Source organism: Sorex araneus, chromosome 4 (genome assembly GCF_027595985.1).
Source record: "Sorex araneus isolate mSorAra2 chromosome 4, mSorAra2.pri, whole genome shotgun sequence".
Taxonomy (NCBI): Eukaryota; Metazoa; Chordata; class Mammalia; order Eulipotyphla; family Soricidae; genus Sorex; species Sorex araneus.
This window is the reverse complement of record NC_073305.1, coordinates 36,573,288-36,589,903: the sequence shown is the minus strand read 5'-3', so window position 1 is coordinate 36,589,903 and position 16,616 is coordinate 36,573,288. Positions and strand designations below refer to the sequence as shown.

At 59.8% G+C, this 16,616-nt stretch overlaps 2 protein-coding genes across 2 annotated transcripts; one reads left to right on the top strand and one right to left on the bottom strand.

Annotated features, from left to right (window-relative positions):
• Positions 1-214: 214 nt before the first annotated feature.
• MYD88 (MYD88 innate immune signal transduction adaptor) lies at positions 215-4,595 on the bottom strand. The gene is made up of 5 exons (XM_055135992.1): positions 4,269-4,595; positions 3,284-3,418; positions 2,784-2,964; positions 2,136-2,227; positions 215-1,912 (listed from the first exon to the last, which is right to left on the bottom strand). The coding sequence occupies exons 1-5, from the start codon at positions 4,582-4,584 to the stop codon at positions 1,758-1,760; spliced, it is 879 nt and encodes a 292-aa protein (XP_054991967.1). The 5' UTR covers positions 4,585-4,595; the 3' UTR covers positions 215-1,757.
• Positions 4,596-6,396: 1,801 nt separating this feature from the next.
• On the top strand, positions 6,397-16,596 carry ACAA1 (acetyl-CoA acyltransferase 1). The gene is made up of 12 exons (XM_004614571.2): positions 6,397-6,678; positions 6,869-6,962; positions 7,909-7,966; positions 10,762-10,841; positions 11,106-11,148; positions 13,648-13,746; positions 14,356-14,436; positions 15,254-15,444; positions 15,607-15,786; positions 15,955-16,010; positions 16,120-16,265; positions 16,356-16,596. Exons 1-12 carry the CDS (start codon positions 6,502-6,504, stop codon positions 16,429-16,431), a joined length of 1,281 nt encoding a protein of 426 aa, XP_004614628.1. The 5' UTR covers positions 6,397-6,501; the 3' UTR covers positions 16,432-16,596.
• Positions 16,597-16,616: the final 20 nt, after the last annotated feature.

Genomic DNA, 16,616 nt, shown 5'->3' with positions numbered 1-16,616 from the left:
ACTGTGTCAGGCCCCAGGCCCGGGCTCCCAACCCAGAGAAGACCAAGAGTAGAGGCTGGCACCTGGTTCTGCCTGGGGTCCCAGGGAGGGGTAGAGCCATCAGGCAGGCTCTGCCAAATGAGCCGAGCCATGTCAAAAGCCAGTTTTCTTAAATAGGAGAAATCTCACGTTACTGTTCACAGACTCGGTCCAGACAAATGAAACCTGATGCTCCCAAAGTAGATAATTCTTTATTAAAAAACAAAACAAAACCCAGGATACAGAGGGAGGCATGACCAATCAGTGCCTCTAGGAACCCAAACAAAACAGGTGTGAAAGACATTTTGGGACTTGGGGAAAAACACTTTCCAGCAGCACAGCAGGGCAGCCTGAGAGCTGAGTGCCTCAGAACCAAGCAGCAGCGAGGGTCCCGCCCAAGGCCCTGACAGGGGGGCCCACACCCGCCCCAGCCTGACTGTAGGTGCAGACACTTCCAGTGAGATTTTGGGTCCTGGGGTCTGCTCAGGAACACAAACCCCTGAAACTATGACATTTTCTCCCTCAAGGAGAACTTGCAGGGAGTATCCAAGTCCCCTTTGGAGTGAAAACAGCTCTGCCTGTGGTTAACTTGCTTAAATGTAGCACATTGGGGCCTCTCCAGAGTTTTAGAGAGGAGAGGGAAAAGCAAAGAGAGGAAGGAGTGCCCCGTCTTGCATCCTGGGCTAGCCCCTGCATTGGGGAGGCCTTTCCCAGACAGCCATGCCGTGTGTGTGTGTGTGTGTGTGTGTGTGTGTGTCCTTTCCCACGTGTGTGTGTGTCCTTTCCCACGTGTGTGTGTGGGGGGGCTTTCCCAGACAGCCATGCCGTGTGTGTGTGTGTTTTTGTGTGTATATGTATGTGTGTGTCCTTTCCCAGACAGCCATGCCGTGTGTGTGTGTGTGTGTGTGTGTGTGTGTGTGTGCGCGCGCACATGCCCGCACTCCTGTCTGTGTGACTGTGTCTGTCAACCCACAAGCTTTGGCAGGCTCATGTGCAGTCACTGCAAACAACTCTGTAAAGCCGTGGAGGTGGGAATGCTCTGTGGGCAGCCTGAGGAGGAGGTCAGTCAAACTTGCTGGCTGTGCCAGAGGCTGGAGTCCACCTTAGGTCTGGCAGAGCCTGGCACGTGGCCACAGACATCTCTAGAGGAGAAAGCGAAAATCTCAGGCCAATCTCTTGGGACTCCCTGAACAGCGGGGAGAGTCTGGGAGGAGTCAGAGGCAGGTGTGAGCTGGACCCACTGGAGAGTCACACTCCTAATGGGCTTCCCCCAGGCTGGGCCAGCAGACAGGGGGGAAAGAGAGGTGAGGTGGGCAAGGGCATCGCAAGGTACCACTGTGGCGGCAGCTGTCTGGCAGCGCCCTGTGCCAGAGATGGCCAGCACCTGGTTTATGAGCCAGCTCGTCCTTGGCCAAGGCTGGTACCCTCAGGACAGTGACAGGCCCACTCTCCACGGTGAGCTGAACAGAGCACTTGCAGTTTCTCTTCATCTTACTTAGTCCTTAGGTAGAGACACGGAGTCCCACTGTCGTCTTCCTCATCCCGGCTGGCACTGTTTTCACTGTCCTGGGATCAGCAAGTGGACATGCTTTTCACAGTCACGGGACACACAGGTTGTAGGGCAGGGCACCCAGAGAGGGCCAGCAGGTGCAGGTCTCTGGGAGCTGAGAGGCAAGAGAAGGAGCCCCTCCACCCCGTCAGGCAGATACACCCGCACTCCCAGGGCCCCAGGGCCAGCTTCAGGGCAGGGACAGGGCCTTGGCAAGGCGAGTCCAGAACCAGGACTTGGTGCAGGGGTTGGTGTAGTCGCAGACGGTGATGAAGCGCAGGATGCTGGGGAACTCCTTCTTCATGGGCTTGTACTTGATGGGAATCAATCGCTTCTGATGGGCGCCTGCAAGCCAAAGGGCGCAGAGCTGACACCAGTGCTGGCCCACAGGGGGAGAGGGGGCCACCCTGAGCCAAATTCCATGGCACACTTTTGCCTGCACCAAGAACTGACGCATGCATGCACACTCGGGTGTGAGAGACCCAGAGGCAATCCTCAAAGCAGCCGGAGGAAGGACTGGCTTCCTGAGGCTGGCGGGTGGAGGAGTTGAGGGCAGGGGTGAGTTTACCTGGAGAGAGGCTGAGTGCAAACTTGGTCTGGAAGTCACATTCCTTGCTTTGCAGGTAATCGTCCGAGACAACCACCACCATACGGCGGCACCTAGGGGTGAGAGGGCAGGTTACAGGTACAGAGGTACCATTGCAGACCTGCCCCCCCCCCCCCGCTTCCCCCCACCCCCACCAGTCTCTGGAGGAGCCCCCTGTGCTCAGGGCAGAAGGGTCATGCCTGAGAAACTGGAACAAAAGTACAGTGGGTGGAGCTAGAGCAATAGTATAGTGGGGAGGGCGTTTGCCTTGCACATAGCCAATCCAGGATCGATCCCCAGCATCCCATATGGTTCCCCGAGCACCGCCAGAAGTAATTTCTGGGTGCAAAACTAGGAGTAACCCCTGAGCATCACTGAGTGTGACCCAAAAAGTCAAAATTTAAATAGTACAGCAGGTAGGGTGCTCGCCTTAAACACAACTGACCTGGGTTTAATCCCCAGCAACAGATATAGTCCCCCAAATATCATCAGGAGTGATCCCTGAGTATAAAGCCGGAAGTACACCCTAGCACAGACAAAGCAAAAGGCAGAAAAAAAACGGTCCAGATGAGAGCATCCCCAGACAGGCATTGGTGCACACAGCCCACAGTCCCCTGCCACCCTGCCTACCTCTTCTCAATGAGCTCGCTGGCGATGGACCAAACACAGGTGCCAGGCAGGACATCGCGGTCGGACACACACAGCTTCAGCCGATAGTTGGTCTGTTCCAGCTGCTGGATCATCTCATGCACAAACTGGATGTCGCTGGGGCAGTAGCAGATGAAAGCATCGAAACACTCAGGCATTTGCCCTGGTTGGAGAGAACCAGGGTGAGGGTGAGGGAGAAGGGGAGGGCTGGCAAAGGACGCCTGGGGAGGAGCGAAGCAGAGACAGCTGGGTGCTGGACCCCACCCCAGTCCAGAGATGACAGGGCTGAGAGAAAGCGCCCTTGAGGGGGGGGAGCAGAACGATGAGCGCCTGCCCATCATCTCTGGACATACCGGCTCTGCGTCACCCACAGGGGGTACTGTTACTCCGTGTCCCGGGTAGGGAGCCGGAGACCCAGACATGAAATGACTGGCCCACAGGAGAGAACCTCTGCTCTCCACCCCCAGGCCTCAGCCTCTTACCCAGGGGGTCGTCCAGGGTGGTGATGCCCGCCAGCTCTGTTGTCTGAGGATTGCTGCTACCCACCGCGGGCACCTGGAGGGGCTTCTCAGACTCCTCCTCCTGCTGCTTCTTAATATACTTTTTGCAGTCCTCCTCTGGAGAGAGATCTGGGGTGAGGAAGCTAGCCCAGGGGGTGCCCCTCTCCCATCTCCCTGGTTCTCACTGTGCTCCAGGACCCCTCCAACAGCCAAAAAGCTGGGTCAAGGGGTCCCCCCAACTGTCTTGGAGCATCTCAAAGGAATGCAGTGGGGTCTGGGCCAGCAGGGAAGCCGGTAGGGTCAGGCTCTGGTTTCTGTGCCAGCTCCCCTCCCCAGGAGGGAGAGGGGTGGCTCCTGAGAATGGCACCTGCAGTCAGTTTCTGGGATCTGTGAGTCTGGGGGCTGCATACTGGAAGGGCCCAAGACCCGAAGGTTGGGGGAAAGGTTCTGTCCAGGGGGACTAATGCTCAAACAAGCAGGGTGTACTGGCCCGAGCCTCTGAGCCCACATGGATGCTGTGCTGTGCGGGTTTCGGGGGGAGTGGGGAGCGGACAGCGTGGTAAATTCCTGCCCAGCAGGTTTCCAAACCCTCACCTGCCCTGTGGTTCTACCTGAAGCCCCCACCCCGACTCCTGGCCCCCACACGAAAGCTTCCGTCTTAGCAGCCTCTCTCCTACCTTGGCCCCTTCTTCAGTCTCCTTATCGTTCCGGATATTGAAAATAGGAACTGGACTCAGAGCGTTCCCCACCTCCACCCCCTCATCTGAGAGACTGGAAGGAAGCCCTGCATCCCCCCTGTGGTGTGTGTGAGTGTGTGTGTGAGTGTGTGTGTGTGTGTGTGTGTGTGTGTGTGTGTGTGTGCTGGGAGGGTGTGTGTGTGTGTGTGTGTGTGTGTGTGTGTGTGTGTGTGTATGCTGGGAGGGTGTATATGTGCGTGTGCGTGTGTGTGTTGGGCGGGGGTCCTCACCGATGCTGGGCAACAGCTCCTCCAGCACGTCGTAGCGGCCCAGCTTGGCGAGCAGCTCGACCAGGCGGCCCACCGAGGCGCCCGGGCGGCCCTGCCAGGCCTCCAGCAGGCTGCCCGTGGGGTTGGCGCGCGCCTCCAGCTGCCGGATCTCCAGGTACTCGAAGCCCATCTCCTCGGCCAGCACCGTCCAGTCGGCCGCCACGGGCGTGGGCACGTTGAGGAAGAGCGCCAGGCGGCGGCGCACTCGCATGTTGAGCGCCGCCAGGGGCAGCGAGGCCAGGGCGCACGGGAGGAGCGCGGGGTGCCCCGCTGCCATGGCCGGCCCGCCGAGCGCTTCCTCTTCCCCGACGCCGCCCCGCGCGCCCCGCCCGCCCCGACGCCGGTTTTCGTTTTCCGAGAAGGGCCGCCCAGTCCCAGAGGGGCGGGCACCGGGACGCCGCGTGCCTGGGTTGGTGGGGGTGGGGTGGGGGCGGGTTGCGGGGAATGCGCCCCGGTCTCTAGGGACGTCCCCCGCGAACAATCTTCCTCCAGGGCTCTGATGGGGCGGTGGGGGACCAACCTCTCCCCTCCCCACCCCGGGTCCAGGTCGGCGGGAGCGGGAGGAGTTGGGAGGAGTGGTTGATCCTCCGAGGATGGAGGAGGGTCCCAGCGGCAGCGCTGGCTCTGCGGCCTCCCCGCTTCCTCCCAGCCCCCCCCCCCCCCCACGCAATCCGTGGCACCAAAGTATAAGGTGTAAAAGGCCTTCTGCAATCTTCCACAAGCTCTGCTTGGAAGGGGAGGGGGTGCGTAGGTGTGTGTGTGTGGGGGGGTGTGCAGCACGACCCTACCCATCCCACCTCCAGTGCAGGTAACCACGGCTGACAGGTGCACTGGCCTTTGGGGACTGCGAGGAAATTGGTATTGCTCCCCAAGGTGGAGGGTGACACATTGCCAGGTGGCATCGAGAGACCAGAACCTTTGCTCTCCGGTGGGCATAGGACACATAGCTCTGGCCTGGGAGTCCTCCGCTATTTGCTTAGCCGACAGGTGTTTAAGGAGCTGCTTACTGGGCACCAAACATCTGCAGGTACTCTCGGAGAGAAGATGCCAGTCAAGTGGGGGTGTGGTGGGCATTAAACAACCTCTCGGTGGGGATCATGCCACATCTCAGCACCTTGTACAAATCCATTCTCTGGCCACCAGAGAAATCAGATTCCCTTGGATTTTTTCCCGCACTTTCCAGAGCGTTCAGAATTACTTAGGAACCCCTGCTCAGACTCCAGGACCCTAGCAGCAGCTCAGAGGAATGGGAACGGGGAATCGGAATGAAGCGTTGGGGCGCTTCCAGGCCCAGGCGCGGTAGCCCCGCCTTCTGCTTGCCTACGAGGTCAGGGTGCCCAGGAAGAGAAAGGAACTCCGACCTGGTGCTGGGTGCTATTTTAAAGACGCAACACGGTGGTGGGATCGGGTGCTGGTATGTCTGAAACTCCACTATGAATAACTTTTTTTTTTTTTTTGCTTTTTGGGTCACACCCAGCGATGCTCAGGGGTTACTCCTGGCTTTGCACTCAGGAATTACTCCTGGCGGTGCTCAGGGGACCATATGGTATGCTGGGGATTGAACCCGGGTCGGCCGCGTGCAAGGCAAACGCCCTACCCGCTGTGCTATCGCTCCGGCCCCTCTATGAATAACTTTTTAAGTCTAATTTAAAAAAATGTTTTTTAATAAAGACGCCCACAAAAGGGGCGGGGTGAGTGCTCTGCTTGGGGGGGAGGGGCAGTTCGCTACCCGCCACCATATGTCCCCTGTGCATTGCAGGGGGTTGCCCCCGAGCGCCCCAGGTGTATCCCCCCCAATCTCTCCCCAGAGACGTAACAGCATCTGTCAAGAGTCTTATCTAGGATTTGGCGGCTAGCCGAAGGTTTTTCCAGGTTCCGCTTCTGGGCGGAGCTTCAGGAATATCCGCCTCCTGGTTGGTTGTGTGGGTGACAATAGGCGGGGCTTCGGGCGGAGACCCGGAGTCGCGGCTTTCCGCAGTTTTGGGGAGAAGGAGGGACTTCGGGCAGACGCGCCTTGTGATTGGCTGCAGTGGGAGGTGGGGTGGGACTTCGGAGGACTCGTCCGTCCGGCAGGGCTGTGGGTGGTGCTGAGGCTGCGAAGCTCAAGTTTCTGTTGCGCGCCTGCGCGGGGCGCGGTTTGTTGGTTCCAGTTGTCGGTTCTGGCCCAGTCAGGTCTAGGAGGCCGAGCTGCGCCATGCGAAGGTTGCAGGTGGTGCTGGGCCACCTAAAGGGCCGGCCCGATTCGGGCCCCGAGCCGGCAGTGGAGGCCGAGCCTTGCAGGGCCGGTGCTCCGCAGGCGTCCGCCGAGGACGTGGTGGTGGTGCACGGCCGGCGCACGGCCATAGGCCGAGGCGGCCGCGGTGGTTTCAAGGTGAGGCCTCTGGATCTGGCTTGGGGTCTGGCTCTTCCATGCCGCACGCACCCGAGCTGCGGCGCTCCTCGACTGTGTTTGTGGGGGGCGGGGGAGGAGGAGCGGGGGTCCCGGGAGCTCCGTGCGCTGCAGGCTGCAGGCCGCTCCGGCGGGTTCGTGGGGGTGACCGCTGCCGCGCCTCCCGCTGCAGGACACCACCCCCGACGAGCTGCTCTCGGCTGTCATGACCGCGGTTCTCCGGGATGTGAAGCTGAGGCCGGAGCAGCTGGGCGATATCTGCGTGGGTGAGCGTGCGTCCTCCTCGGGCCGGGTGCGCCAGACCCTCCTCTGCCTCCCGAGGCCGGCTCTCCCCGAGCAGAATGTCAGAGTCCACGCGGTTCAGATTGAGTGCCCCTGCAGGACTGGACTCCTCACCTGTTTCAACTCACTTGTTTTCCTCCCTTTAACTTCTTGTCCCTTCCCCTGTGTCCCCCTCCCGCCCCAGATCCAACCCAGTGCCTCACCCCTGTAAGGCAGGTCGGAGTGATGGAATGATGGGGACGTTCTAATGCAGAGGCTATTAACATGGGCTTTTGAGAGTGCCCTTAGGGGTCAGGAGACCAGGGTTCTCTGTGCACTCTCATTCCTGTGTGTGCCTGGACAGAATCGAGGGAGCATCGAACACCATCTTTTTCAGCCCTTCATTTGTGGGTGGAGAAACTAAGGCTTGTGGAATGGGCTGCAGAGTTAAGACTGAATCTCTTGTTTTTGCATGCAACCTTTGCCTCCTGCTCCTGGTCCTCTAACCTGGAAACTAATAGGGGGTGATTGTGCATGCCACCACACGTGGAAGTCACTGTTCTGCCTCCCCAGTGTTTTTTCGGAGGCAAGTCCCTCCCAAAAGAGTCCCTCCCAGCCAACAGAAACAGTTCCTTAGCCACAAGCCTGGCATCACATGTTTTCCTTTCTGTGTCCCCTTTAAAGCAGACATCCATCCAGTGGATGCTTGTTGGGCAGATCAGGGCAGTGGGCAGGGTAACTGGGCCCCTCCATATAGACCAGGCTGAGTAACCCACCAGACAGTTGCTGTGTGACTGCCCCCTTAACCCCCCACATCTGAACTTCAAACCTTGAAGTTCTAAACACTCAAGTGAGCCTGTGCAGGTTTTATTTTCCTGTAGAAAATCACAGCTGCCTTAGTGCCAGGCCCCTGCCCCTACCTGGCACTGAATCAACACTTGTCATCTGCAGGAAATGTGCTTCAGCCGGGGGCTGGGGCCGTCATGGCCCGAATCGCCCAGTTTCTGTGGTATGTATGCACTTTTGATTGGTGGTATTGGCTCTATGTGGGTGCTGGCCCCACTGGTCTCAGCCTATGGGGGTTGGGGACAGGATACTGGTGTGCCCAGGATCCCTGTACTCTGTCCTGGTGCTCCTCACCTTTCCCCTACTTCTGGAGGAGGGTGTATCCCTGCCCAGAGCCAGAGAAAACAAGGCCTTTGGGACAGGAGCAACTGCACTGATTTTCAACAGAGCTGATTTTCAGCTAGAGACTGCTCACTGCTTTGCTTTGCTAGGTGTGGACTCTGCCCTCTTTTGTCAGGTAAATGACACTGGGCGCACCTAGAATAACTTTGAGCTTCTGCTCTTTGAGCAAGCCAGTACCCTCCGCCTTTTGCCCATTAGCAGACAGAGACTTGAAACAGGGCAGAATCCTGGAGCAAGGGATGGTGGCCCCTGAGGACCTCTGAGATCCAGGGAAGTGTGTGAATGATCTTCACACAACGATCTGAGAACTAGTTAGCTCTGCCCTCTGCCTGCATGGAAGAAATCATCGGGACATTGAACAGGAACAGGCAGAACCTGTAGGGACAGGGTAGGTCAGGGCTGCTGGGGCTGGAGTCAGAGATCAAACTGGACTCTCGGGGTTTGATCCCACCAGCCTTAGCTCCCCACCTCACCATTCCTCCTGCCACGACTACCCTGCTGACCTCCTGGTTCTGGCCTTGCCCTGGAGTGCTGGCCTGGTCCTTCACTCTGCCCTGTTTATAAACCCTGAACAAACAGTTTCATCACCGTGGTCCCCTTTCCCGAGCTCCTGGCCCCGCTGGCCAGCCATGTGCTTCCTCGCCAAACGGCTTCACCTCTGCTGTTCTGTCTCTACTACTAGATTCATCATCTCTGTGAGGCCCAGGCAATCTCTGGGTCAGTGTTTCTCAGCCTTTTTCTGACCATGACCGCCCCCCTCTGATCTTGTTTCCTTCCTGTGCCCCAAGTTCTATTAGTTAGTCACCCCCTCTCACCCTATTTACATAATTTTCACCCCTCGGAATGTCCTAGGGTCCCCAGGGGCTTGTGTAGATGGGAACTGCTGCTCTGGAACACTCCTCAGAAGCCTGTCTACACCCCACAGGTGGCCTGGACTCAATGTGCGCTGACCGCCTGTGGGTCAGGTAGATGAGGGTGCATGCAAGGTTGGGGTACCGGGACAGGTTGAGTGGGGCCCGCCCGGAGGCTTTCAGCAAGAACTGGGCTTAGGCTCAGGGTGCCCGGCTCTGACCATAGCAGCAGCACTGGGGAGCTCTCACCCCTTAGCCCTGCGTCCAGGGGGCTGTGGGGTCCCCTCAATGCCTCATGCCCTTGACCAGGAGGAGCAGACCCCCAGTTTCCAGGGTGGGGGTTTACATGAGGGGCGCCTGCTAGAACAGCGGTGTTAGAGCCCACCAGCCTTCAGGGTTCTTTGTCTTGTTGGAAAGAGGCTTTCGGGGATGGAGAGGACAGACAGCGGTAGCCAGACAGTTCCTCAAGGGCTGAGGCGTGGCGATGTTTCTCTACTCAAACTGCAGCTGTTTCTTTCATTCTAGTGCTGGGACCCAGAGTAGACTCTTTTCTCTTATTGTTTGTGTGTGTGTGTGTGTGTGTGTGTGTGTGTGTGTGTGTGTGTGTGTTTTAAGCCATACCCAGTGACGCTCAGGGGACTGTGCAGTGTTCGGGATCAAAGCTGGGCTTCCTGGGGGCTGGAGTGCTTGCTTACACAGGTAGGGTGCTTGCCTTACACTTGGCCAACCTGGGTTCAGCGCCTGGCACCACATATGACCCCTTGGTACTCGCTAGAAGTGACCCCTGAGCAGAGTCAGAAGTAAGCCTGAGCACTGCCCACTGTGGCCCCTCAAAACAGAGCCAAAACCCTGGGCCTTCTGCATGCAAAGCACATGCTCAGGCTCTGATCTTTGTCTCTGTCTCTGTCTCTCTCTCTCCCCCCCTCCTCAGGGCTTTAAAAAATAAAATAAAACACAGACTTATCCTTCAAGCCCATGTTCTCCCTTGAACGTGTTTATCGCTTTCTTGTCTTTATGTTTCTTTGCCTGATTATTGACACTCTGAAGAACACAGTGTTCTCTCTTGAGCACATCATTTCCTCTCTTTATCTCCTCTCCTATCTTTCTAAGCACATTTTATTCAATAAAAACTATCTTGCTTTGGGGCTGGAGCGATAGTACAGCAGGTAGGGCATTTGCCTTGCACATAGCCAACCTGGGTTCGATTCCTGGCATCCCATATGGTCCCCTGAGCACCGCCAGGAGTAATTCCTGAGTGCAGAGCCAGGAGTAAGCCTTGAGCAACACCAAGTGTGGCCCCACAACAAACATCTTGCTTCACTAACCCTCCACCCCCACCATTTAAATTTTTTGTGGTGCTGGAGATCCATGCTAAGGCCTCACACATGTGAGATCCATGCTCAAGCACTGGACCTTCATGGGTTGCTCTTTCTTTGGCGGAAACAGATGCACAGTCTTGAGTTTTGAAGCTCCATGAAGGATCCCTATGGCTCCAGCAACCTTCCAGTGCCTTTAAAGGACTCAGCTTGGCCTTGGTTGAAAATCAGGACAGAGGGTGTGTGTGCGTATAAGTGGGGCAGAGGTGTATGTGTGTCCCTGGGGTATAAGTCCCTGCAGAAACAGGGTCTGCCCAGTACCAGTCGCCTTGTGGTGGGAGCTGTGCCTTACTTTCCTTGGGGGGGGGGGCAAGGGGGGGCATGGTCATGCTGGGCAGCAGCACTGTCTGCCGGCCAAGCTAATCCTGCGGTCTCCCCTTCTATTGCAGTGACATCCCCGAGACTGTGCCCTTGTCTGCAGTCAACAGGCAGTGTTCCTCGGGGCTGCAAGCAGTGGCCAACATCGCGGGTGAGTTGCGACTAGGCGGGCACCCACCTCTGCACCCACCTGTGGCCCTGGCTCCTGGGTTGGCGTCTCTAGGCCTGCACTCAGGATTTCTAGGAGGACTTAGGCACAGAAAGCGTGGAAGAGGCCTTTCTCTGGACACTCCCTGGACTTCTGTCTCTGAGGCTGGGGCTGAGCCCCACCTAGAGGCAGGTGGGGAAGAGGCACCTTAACCGCCCCCGAAGAGAAGCTCTGGCGAAGGATATTTATGAAATGCTTTTGTTGCAGGTGGCATCAGAAATGGGTCTTATGACATTGGCATGGCCTGTGGGTAAGAATTTCTTTCTGCCAGAGCTTATTAACCAACTTGCAACAATGAAACTAATTTCATCCTCTGGGGTCTCAGAGGTCCTGATTTGGGGAGTGGTCCCTAAGCCACTTCAGGCAGCAGGCTGACTGGGAGCGGTTCCCAAGAAAGCAGCGAGGAAGTTCCCCCTGGTTTCTCTATCTCTCCCTCTCTCCCCCCTCCCTCTCCCTCCCTTTGTCCTCTCTCCCTTTCCCTCTCTCTCTCTCTCTCTCCTCTCTCCCCTCTCTCTCCTCTCCTCTTTTTTCTCTCCTTTCCCTCTCCTCTCTCCCTCTCCCTCTCTCTCTCCCTCCCTCTCTCTCCTCTCTCCCCTCTCTCTCCTCTCCTCTCTCTTCTCTCCTCTCCCTCTCCCTCTCCTCTCTCCCTCTCCCTCTCCTCTCTCCCTCTCCCTCTCTCCTCTTCCTCTCTCTGTCCTCTCTCCCTCTCTCCCCTCTCCCTCTCCCCCCCCTCTCTCTTGTAGTGTGGAAATCAAACTGGCCTCTTGAAGGCTTTTTTCAGCCCGGGCAAACATTGGGTTTCCTTTGCAGCCCTTGGCTTCTCAAGTTCTTGAAAGAAACAACTCCCGAGAGCTGCGGCAGAACTGGGAGAACCGCTCCCTCTCATTGTTGATTTCTGCTCTCCTGCCCAGTCCCATGCCCCACTTTAGAGCAGAGGAGGGAACATTCAGCTGCCTGCTGGGTTCCAAGGCACATGGCTGCATCTGTGATGGATTGGGCACTGCAGCAGATGGCCACAGAAGCTGTGAGAACTTTGCAGGAGGATACAGGCTCGGGAGCGCCCCCTGGAGGTGGGAAGTGCTGGCTCAGGAGTGCTCCTGGAGGTGGGGGGTGCAGGCCTAGGAAGGCCTCCTGGAGGTGGGGGGGGGGGGGTGCAGGCCCAGGAGCGCCCCCTGGATGTGGAAGGTGCAGACTCAGGAACACCCTTGAAGGTGGAGGGGTTCAGACTCAGGGGTGCCCCCTGGAGGTGGGAGAGTATAGACACAGGAGCACCGACTGGAGTTGAGGGGTGCAGGCCCAGGGGTGTCCCCTGGAGGTGGGGGGTGTAAGCACAGGGTACTCCCTGGAGTTGGGGGTTGCAGGCTCAGGGGTGACCCCTGGAGGTGGGGGGTGCAGACCCAGGGGTGTTGCCTGGAGGGGAGAGTGCAGGCTAAGGGGCACTCCCTGGAGGTTGGGGTTTAGATTCAGGAGCACTCTCTGGAGGTGGGTGTGCAGCACAGGGTCACCCCCTAGGATTGGGGGTGCAGGCCCAGGGGTGCTCCTGGAGGTGGGGGAGCCATCATGCACCCACCTCTCAGGGTCCTCTGGGTTTGACAAGTGTTATGGAGTCCCCAGCGCTCAGTCAAGCCACAGAGCAAAGTGCAGGGGTTCTGGCAAGGGACCTGCCAATGGCACCCCTTCTTACAGGGAGAGTGTGGGGGTGATGGGAGACAGGTGGGAGCCTTGGGGCGAGCCCCCAGAGACCTCATGTGCCCAGGCTGGGTGGCGTTTGGCCCACAGGTACAGAATCTTCCTGTAAGGACCCACCTGTCACAGGCCAGTGGTCTGTAGGGCTCCATGATGAAGAGTAGCCCGGGGCAGCCTAGCTGAGCAGGGGCCCTGGGGCCAGACTACCTAATGGGACTGGCCCTTATTGACAATGGATAACTCCCTGGACATGGCCAGCGTGGGGCTCACTAGGCTCAGGGACAGCAGGGGAGGGTGTGATGACACCCCTGGGGCTGGTGGCAGTGGCGGGGCATGAACTGTGTGTCAGAAGCCTAAATGTCAGTAGCCCTCAGAATCTGTGTCACTGACTGCCCGGCCTGAGCCTTCCAATTGAGGGCAAGATGGACAGTCTGTGTCCACTTCGGGACACAGCTCCTGTGACTGACCGCTAATGCCCGAGAGCCCCACTAGTGTGGCACAGGAGTCAGCCAGGGCACTCTCTCGTAGGTCTGCCCCCGCCACCGTCTCCTCCAGGCCCTTCTGACCCCACGGGGCTGAGGCGGTGTCTTCCTTCAGCTCCTCTGTGTGCTGGGCCGATCGCCCTGCTGTGTCGTGTTCTGGTTCCCGGTGCCGGGGATGGAACTCAGGGCCCTCACATGCATAAGGCACATAGACAGATGCTCTCCCACTGGACTCCTTCGCCAGCCGCTGCTGATCGTTCTGGGATCTACAGCTCTCCCTCCACTCCTCTGAATCCATCCATGGTCCCCGAAAGGCCCCGCTTGTCCCCGTGTGTGCGCCCCCCACTGCGGACTTTCTTGGGGAAGTTCCTGACGCACTGAATCTGTAATCTTGAGTGTGAGCAGCTGGTGCTCGGCCCCGGGTCGGGGTGGAGTAGAGCCAGGGCTCAGCGACCCTGTGCCCCCAGCCCTGCTGGCCACGGCCCCACCCGGGGCTCCTGGGCAGCCCCCGGACGTCCCGGGAGTCCAGCTGGGGAACTGTCCTGGTGATGGCCTCCTGGTCCATCCTTCCTCCCACGCAGGGTGGAGTCCATGTCCCTGGCCGACAGAGGGAACCCCGGGAACATCACTTCACGCTTGGTGGAAAAGGATAAGGCCAGAGACTGCCTGATTCCCATGGGGTGAGTGTGTCCCAGCGCCCCCAGTCAGCAGCCCCCCGGGGCCACCTCCCGCCTCACACCTCGTCCACCCTGCTGGGCTCCTCTGAAGTCCCTTTCCCTTGTCCTCCTTCCCCCCGCCACCCGCCCAACCTCCCAAATATTTCCAAACAGTTTCCATCTCTCACCTAGGGGTGAGAGCCACCCCTCAGCCCCGGGGACTAGCAGGTTGAGGAAGGGGGAGCCTCTGCTTACCGGGTGGGCTGGTGGGAGATCTGGGAGCCAGGCCCCGGCCAGGCAGAAGGGCAGGCCTGCCGGCCTCTGAGCTCTGCACCTCTGGCCAGGTGGGGGCAGTCCCAGCGCTGCGGGCCATGCAAGCTCTCAGGCAGCAGGCGCTGGTGTCTGTGCACCTCCAGACCCCCTCCCCAAGGAGCCCGGCCCCTGCAGGTCAGCTCCAGCCCTGGGGCGTGGCCTTCCTAGCCCCCCAACCCCAGCCATCACTGCCCCCTCTGGAAGCTGCCAGGGAGAGGCAGTTTGTGCTTCCTCGCACCCCAACACCCTCCACCCTGGGCCGCCGCCAGCCCCAGGATCCCCGGCAGACTGGGCCCACACGGCTCGTTCTCTGCGTTCTAGAATCACGTCGGAGAATGTTGCTGAGCGGTTCGGCATCTCACGGGAGAAGCAGGATTCCTTTGCGCTGGCTTCCCAGCAGAAGTGAGTGCCGCTGGGAGTGAAGAGCCAGGTCTGGGGGCTGCCTCAGTGGTCCAGCCCAGAGCCATTCTCATTCTACCCAAGGCCAGGGCGGGCGGCGGAGCCTCCTGTGCTCCGGGGGGTGCAGAGGAACGTGGAGGCCACGTCTCGCTCCTGTCTGCTCAGTGTCACTGTCCTCGGCAGTGCTGAGCCTGTTTCCACAGCTGTGTGTGTGTGTGGGGGGGTGTATGGAGGGGCCAGCACTGGGGATGGGATAGCATGGACTGTGCGGCCGGCAATGCTGGGACCCCAGGGGATGCAGGCACTCAGGCCTCAGGCAAGGGCAGGCTGACCAGGACAAGCCACAGGGAAGGGCGTGGGTCCCGCTCCACTACGTGGGGACAGGGGATTTGGCCAAAGCTGAGGTCTCCTCCCAGGCACTCACACTGCAGGAAGGCAGGGGTGCCCTAAAAAGTGCCTCATGCTTCAAAGCAGTCATACCCCAAGTTCTGGGGGGAAGTTCAGTGGATGTCGCTGGAGGTCTGTGGAAACAGATAGCCTAGCAGCAGGCCCAGGCAGGTGCCAGAACTAAAAATGGGGGGCAGGCCCTGGGCTTGTCCCCCCTACATCCCCCCCACTCACACACAGCAAACCAGCAGGTGGGTCTCTCTCTCTCGGACTCAAAAGGGGTCCTACCCGCCCTCCCCTTTGGGCTGGGATGGTGAGGAAGGCCCTGGACGCTGGGGGTGGGGAGGGGAACCCACGCTCATCCCCTGGCAGCCTCGGTTGGCCAGCCTGCAACCCCTGGGGCCTGAGCACAGCTCTCTCCGTGGTGCGACAGGGCAGCCAGAGCCCAGAGCCAGGGCTGCTTCCGCGCCGAGATCGTGCCTGTGACCACCACGGTGCGGGACGACAAGGGCACTGAGCAGCGCATCACCGTGTCCCAGGACGAGGGCATCCGCCCCAGCACCACCATGGAAGGCCTGGCCAAGCTGAAGCCGGCCTTCAAGAAAGGCGGCTCCACCACAGCCGGTGTGTTTGGGGCAGAGGGCTGGGGGTGCTGCGGCCGAGGGTCCTTCCGTCCTTTCCTTCCACCCCGCTGCAGGCCCCAGGCGGGGTGTGGGGGGCACAGGAGGGGCTGGCCCACCCAGGCTCTGTGCTGAAGCCTCGTCACCCCGTGTGCTTTGCCACTAGGAAACTCCAGCCAGGTGAGCGATGGGGCGGCCGCCATCCTACTGGCCCGGAGGTCCAAGGCGCAAGAGCTGGGCCTCCCCATCCTCGGGGTCCTGAGGTCCTACGCGGTGGTCGGAGTCCCACCCGACGTCATGGGCATCGGCCCCGCCTACGCCATCCCCGTGGCCTTGCAGAAAGCAGGTGGGGCGCCTGCTCTGTCTCCACCCACATCCCTGGTGGGCCGTTGCCGGTGGTGGGTAGAGGGGTGGCAGGACGGGAGAGCGGCCGTGTCCTTGACTCCACCGAGCCGTGGACGGAGCCTGGCTAGGTGGCCCCAGGTGTCAGCGCAGGTCTCTTCCTTGTCTGCAGGACTGACAGTCAAAGACGTGGACATCTTTGAGATCAATGAGGCCTTTGCAAGTCAGGTGGGCCACTCCCCTCCCTGCACTCAGCCCGGCTCCCAGCAGCCCCCAGACCCCCTCCCCCCCGACCGCGGGGAGGCCGCAGCCCACACACCTCTCCGCTTCCCACCAGGCCGTCTACTGCGTGGAGAAACTGGGGATCCCCTTGGAGAAGGTGAACCCTCTGGGGGGCGCCGTGGCCCTGGGCCACCCGCTGGGCTGCACCGGGGCCCGACAGGTCATCACGCTGCTTAACGAGCTGAAACGCCGCGGGCGGAGGTGAGTGACCCCTCTTGGGGGGGAGAGGGGGTGTGTTTGTGTTTGTGTCTTTGGCCCCCTCACCCGGCACCCGCTGTGTTGCTCCGGCAGGGCCTACGGCGTGGTGTCCATGTGCATCGGCACGGGCATGGGCGCGGCGGCCGTGTTCGAGTACCCCGGGAACTGAGCGCCGGCCGCGCAGCACCAGGGCAGCCGCGTCGGAGGAGAGGTCCAGTCAGGCACTCCAGCTCCCCGCCCCCTGGGCTGTGCCCAGGACCCCCCAGGTTCTTCCGGGGGGCGGGGCTTTGTGGCTGAGAGGCGGAGCAGGCAAAGTAAACGCGTATCACCCTCATCTCAGGCCGGTTGTGTTGG

Bases quoted from the DNA above. Each gene is read 5' to 3' on its own strand.
- ACAA1 (XM_004614571.2), top strand. From the start codon at position 6,502: ATGCGAAGGTTGCAGGTGGTGCTGGGCCACCTAAAGGGCCGGCCCGAT. The intron at 14,437-15,253 runs GTGAGTGCCGCT...GTGGTGCGACAG, and splicing joins GCGCTGGCTTCCCAGCAGAA to GGCAGCCAGAGCCCAGAGCC. The intron at 15,787-15,954 runs GTGGGGCGCCTG...CCTTGTCTGCAG, and splicing joins CGTGGCCTTGCAGAAAGCAG to GACTGACAGTCAAAGACGTG.
- MYD88 (XM_055135992.1), bottom strand. From the start codon at position 4,584: ATGGCAGCGGGGCACCCCGCGCTCCTCCCGTGCGCCCTGGCCTCGCTG. The intron at 3,419-4,268 runs GTGAGGACCCCC...ATCTCTCTCCAG, and splicing joins GGAGCTGTTGCCCAGCATCG to AGGAGGACTGCAAAAAGTAT. The intron at 1,913-2,135 runs GTAAACTCACCC...TTTGGCTTGCAG, and splicing joins TGCACTCAGCCTCTCTCCAG to GCGCCCATCAGAAGCGATTG.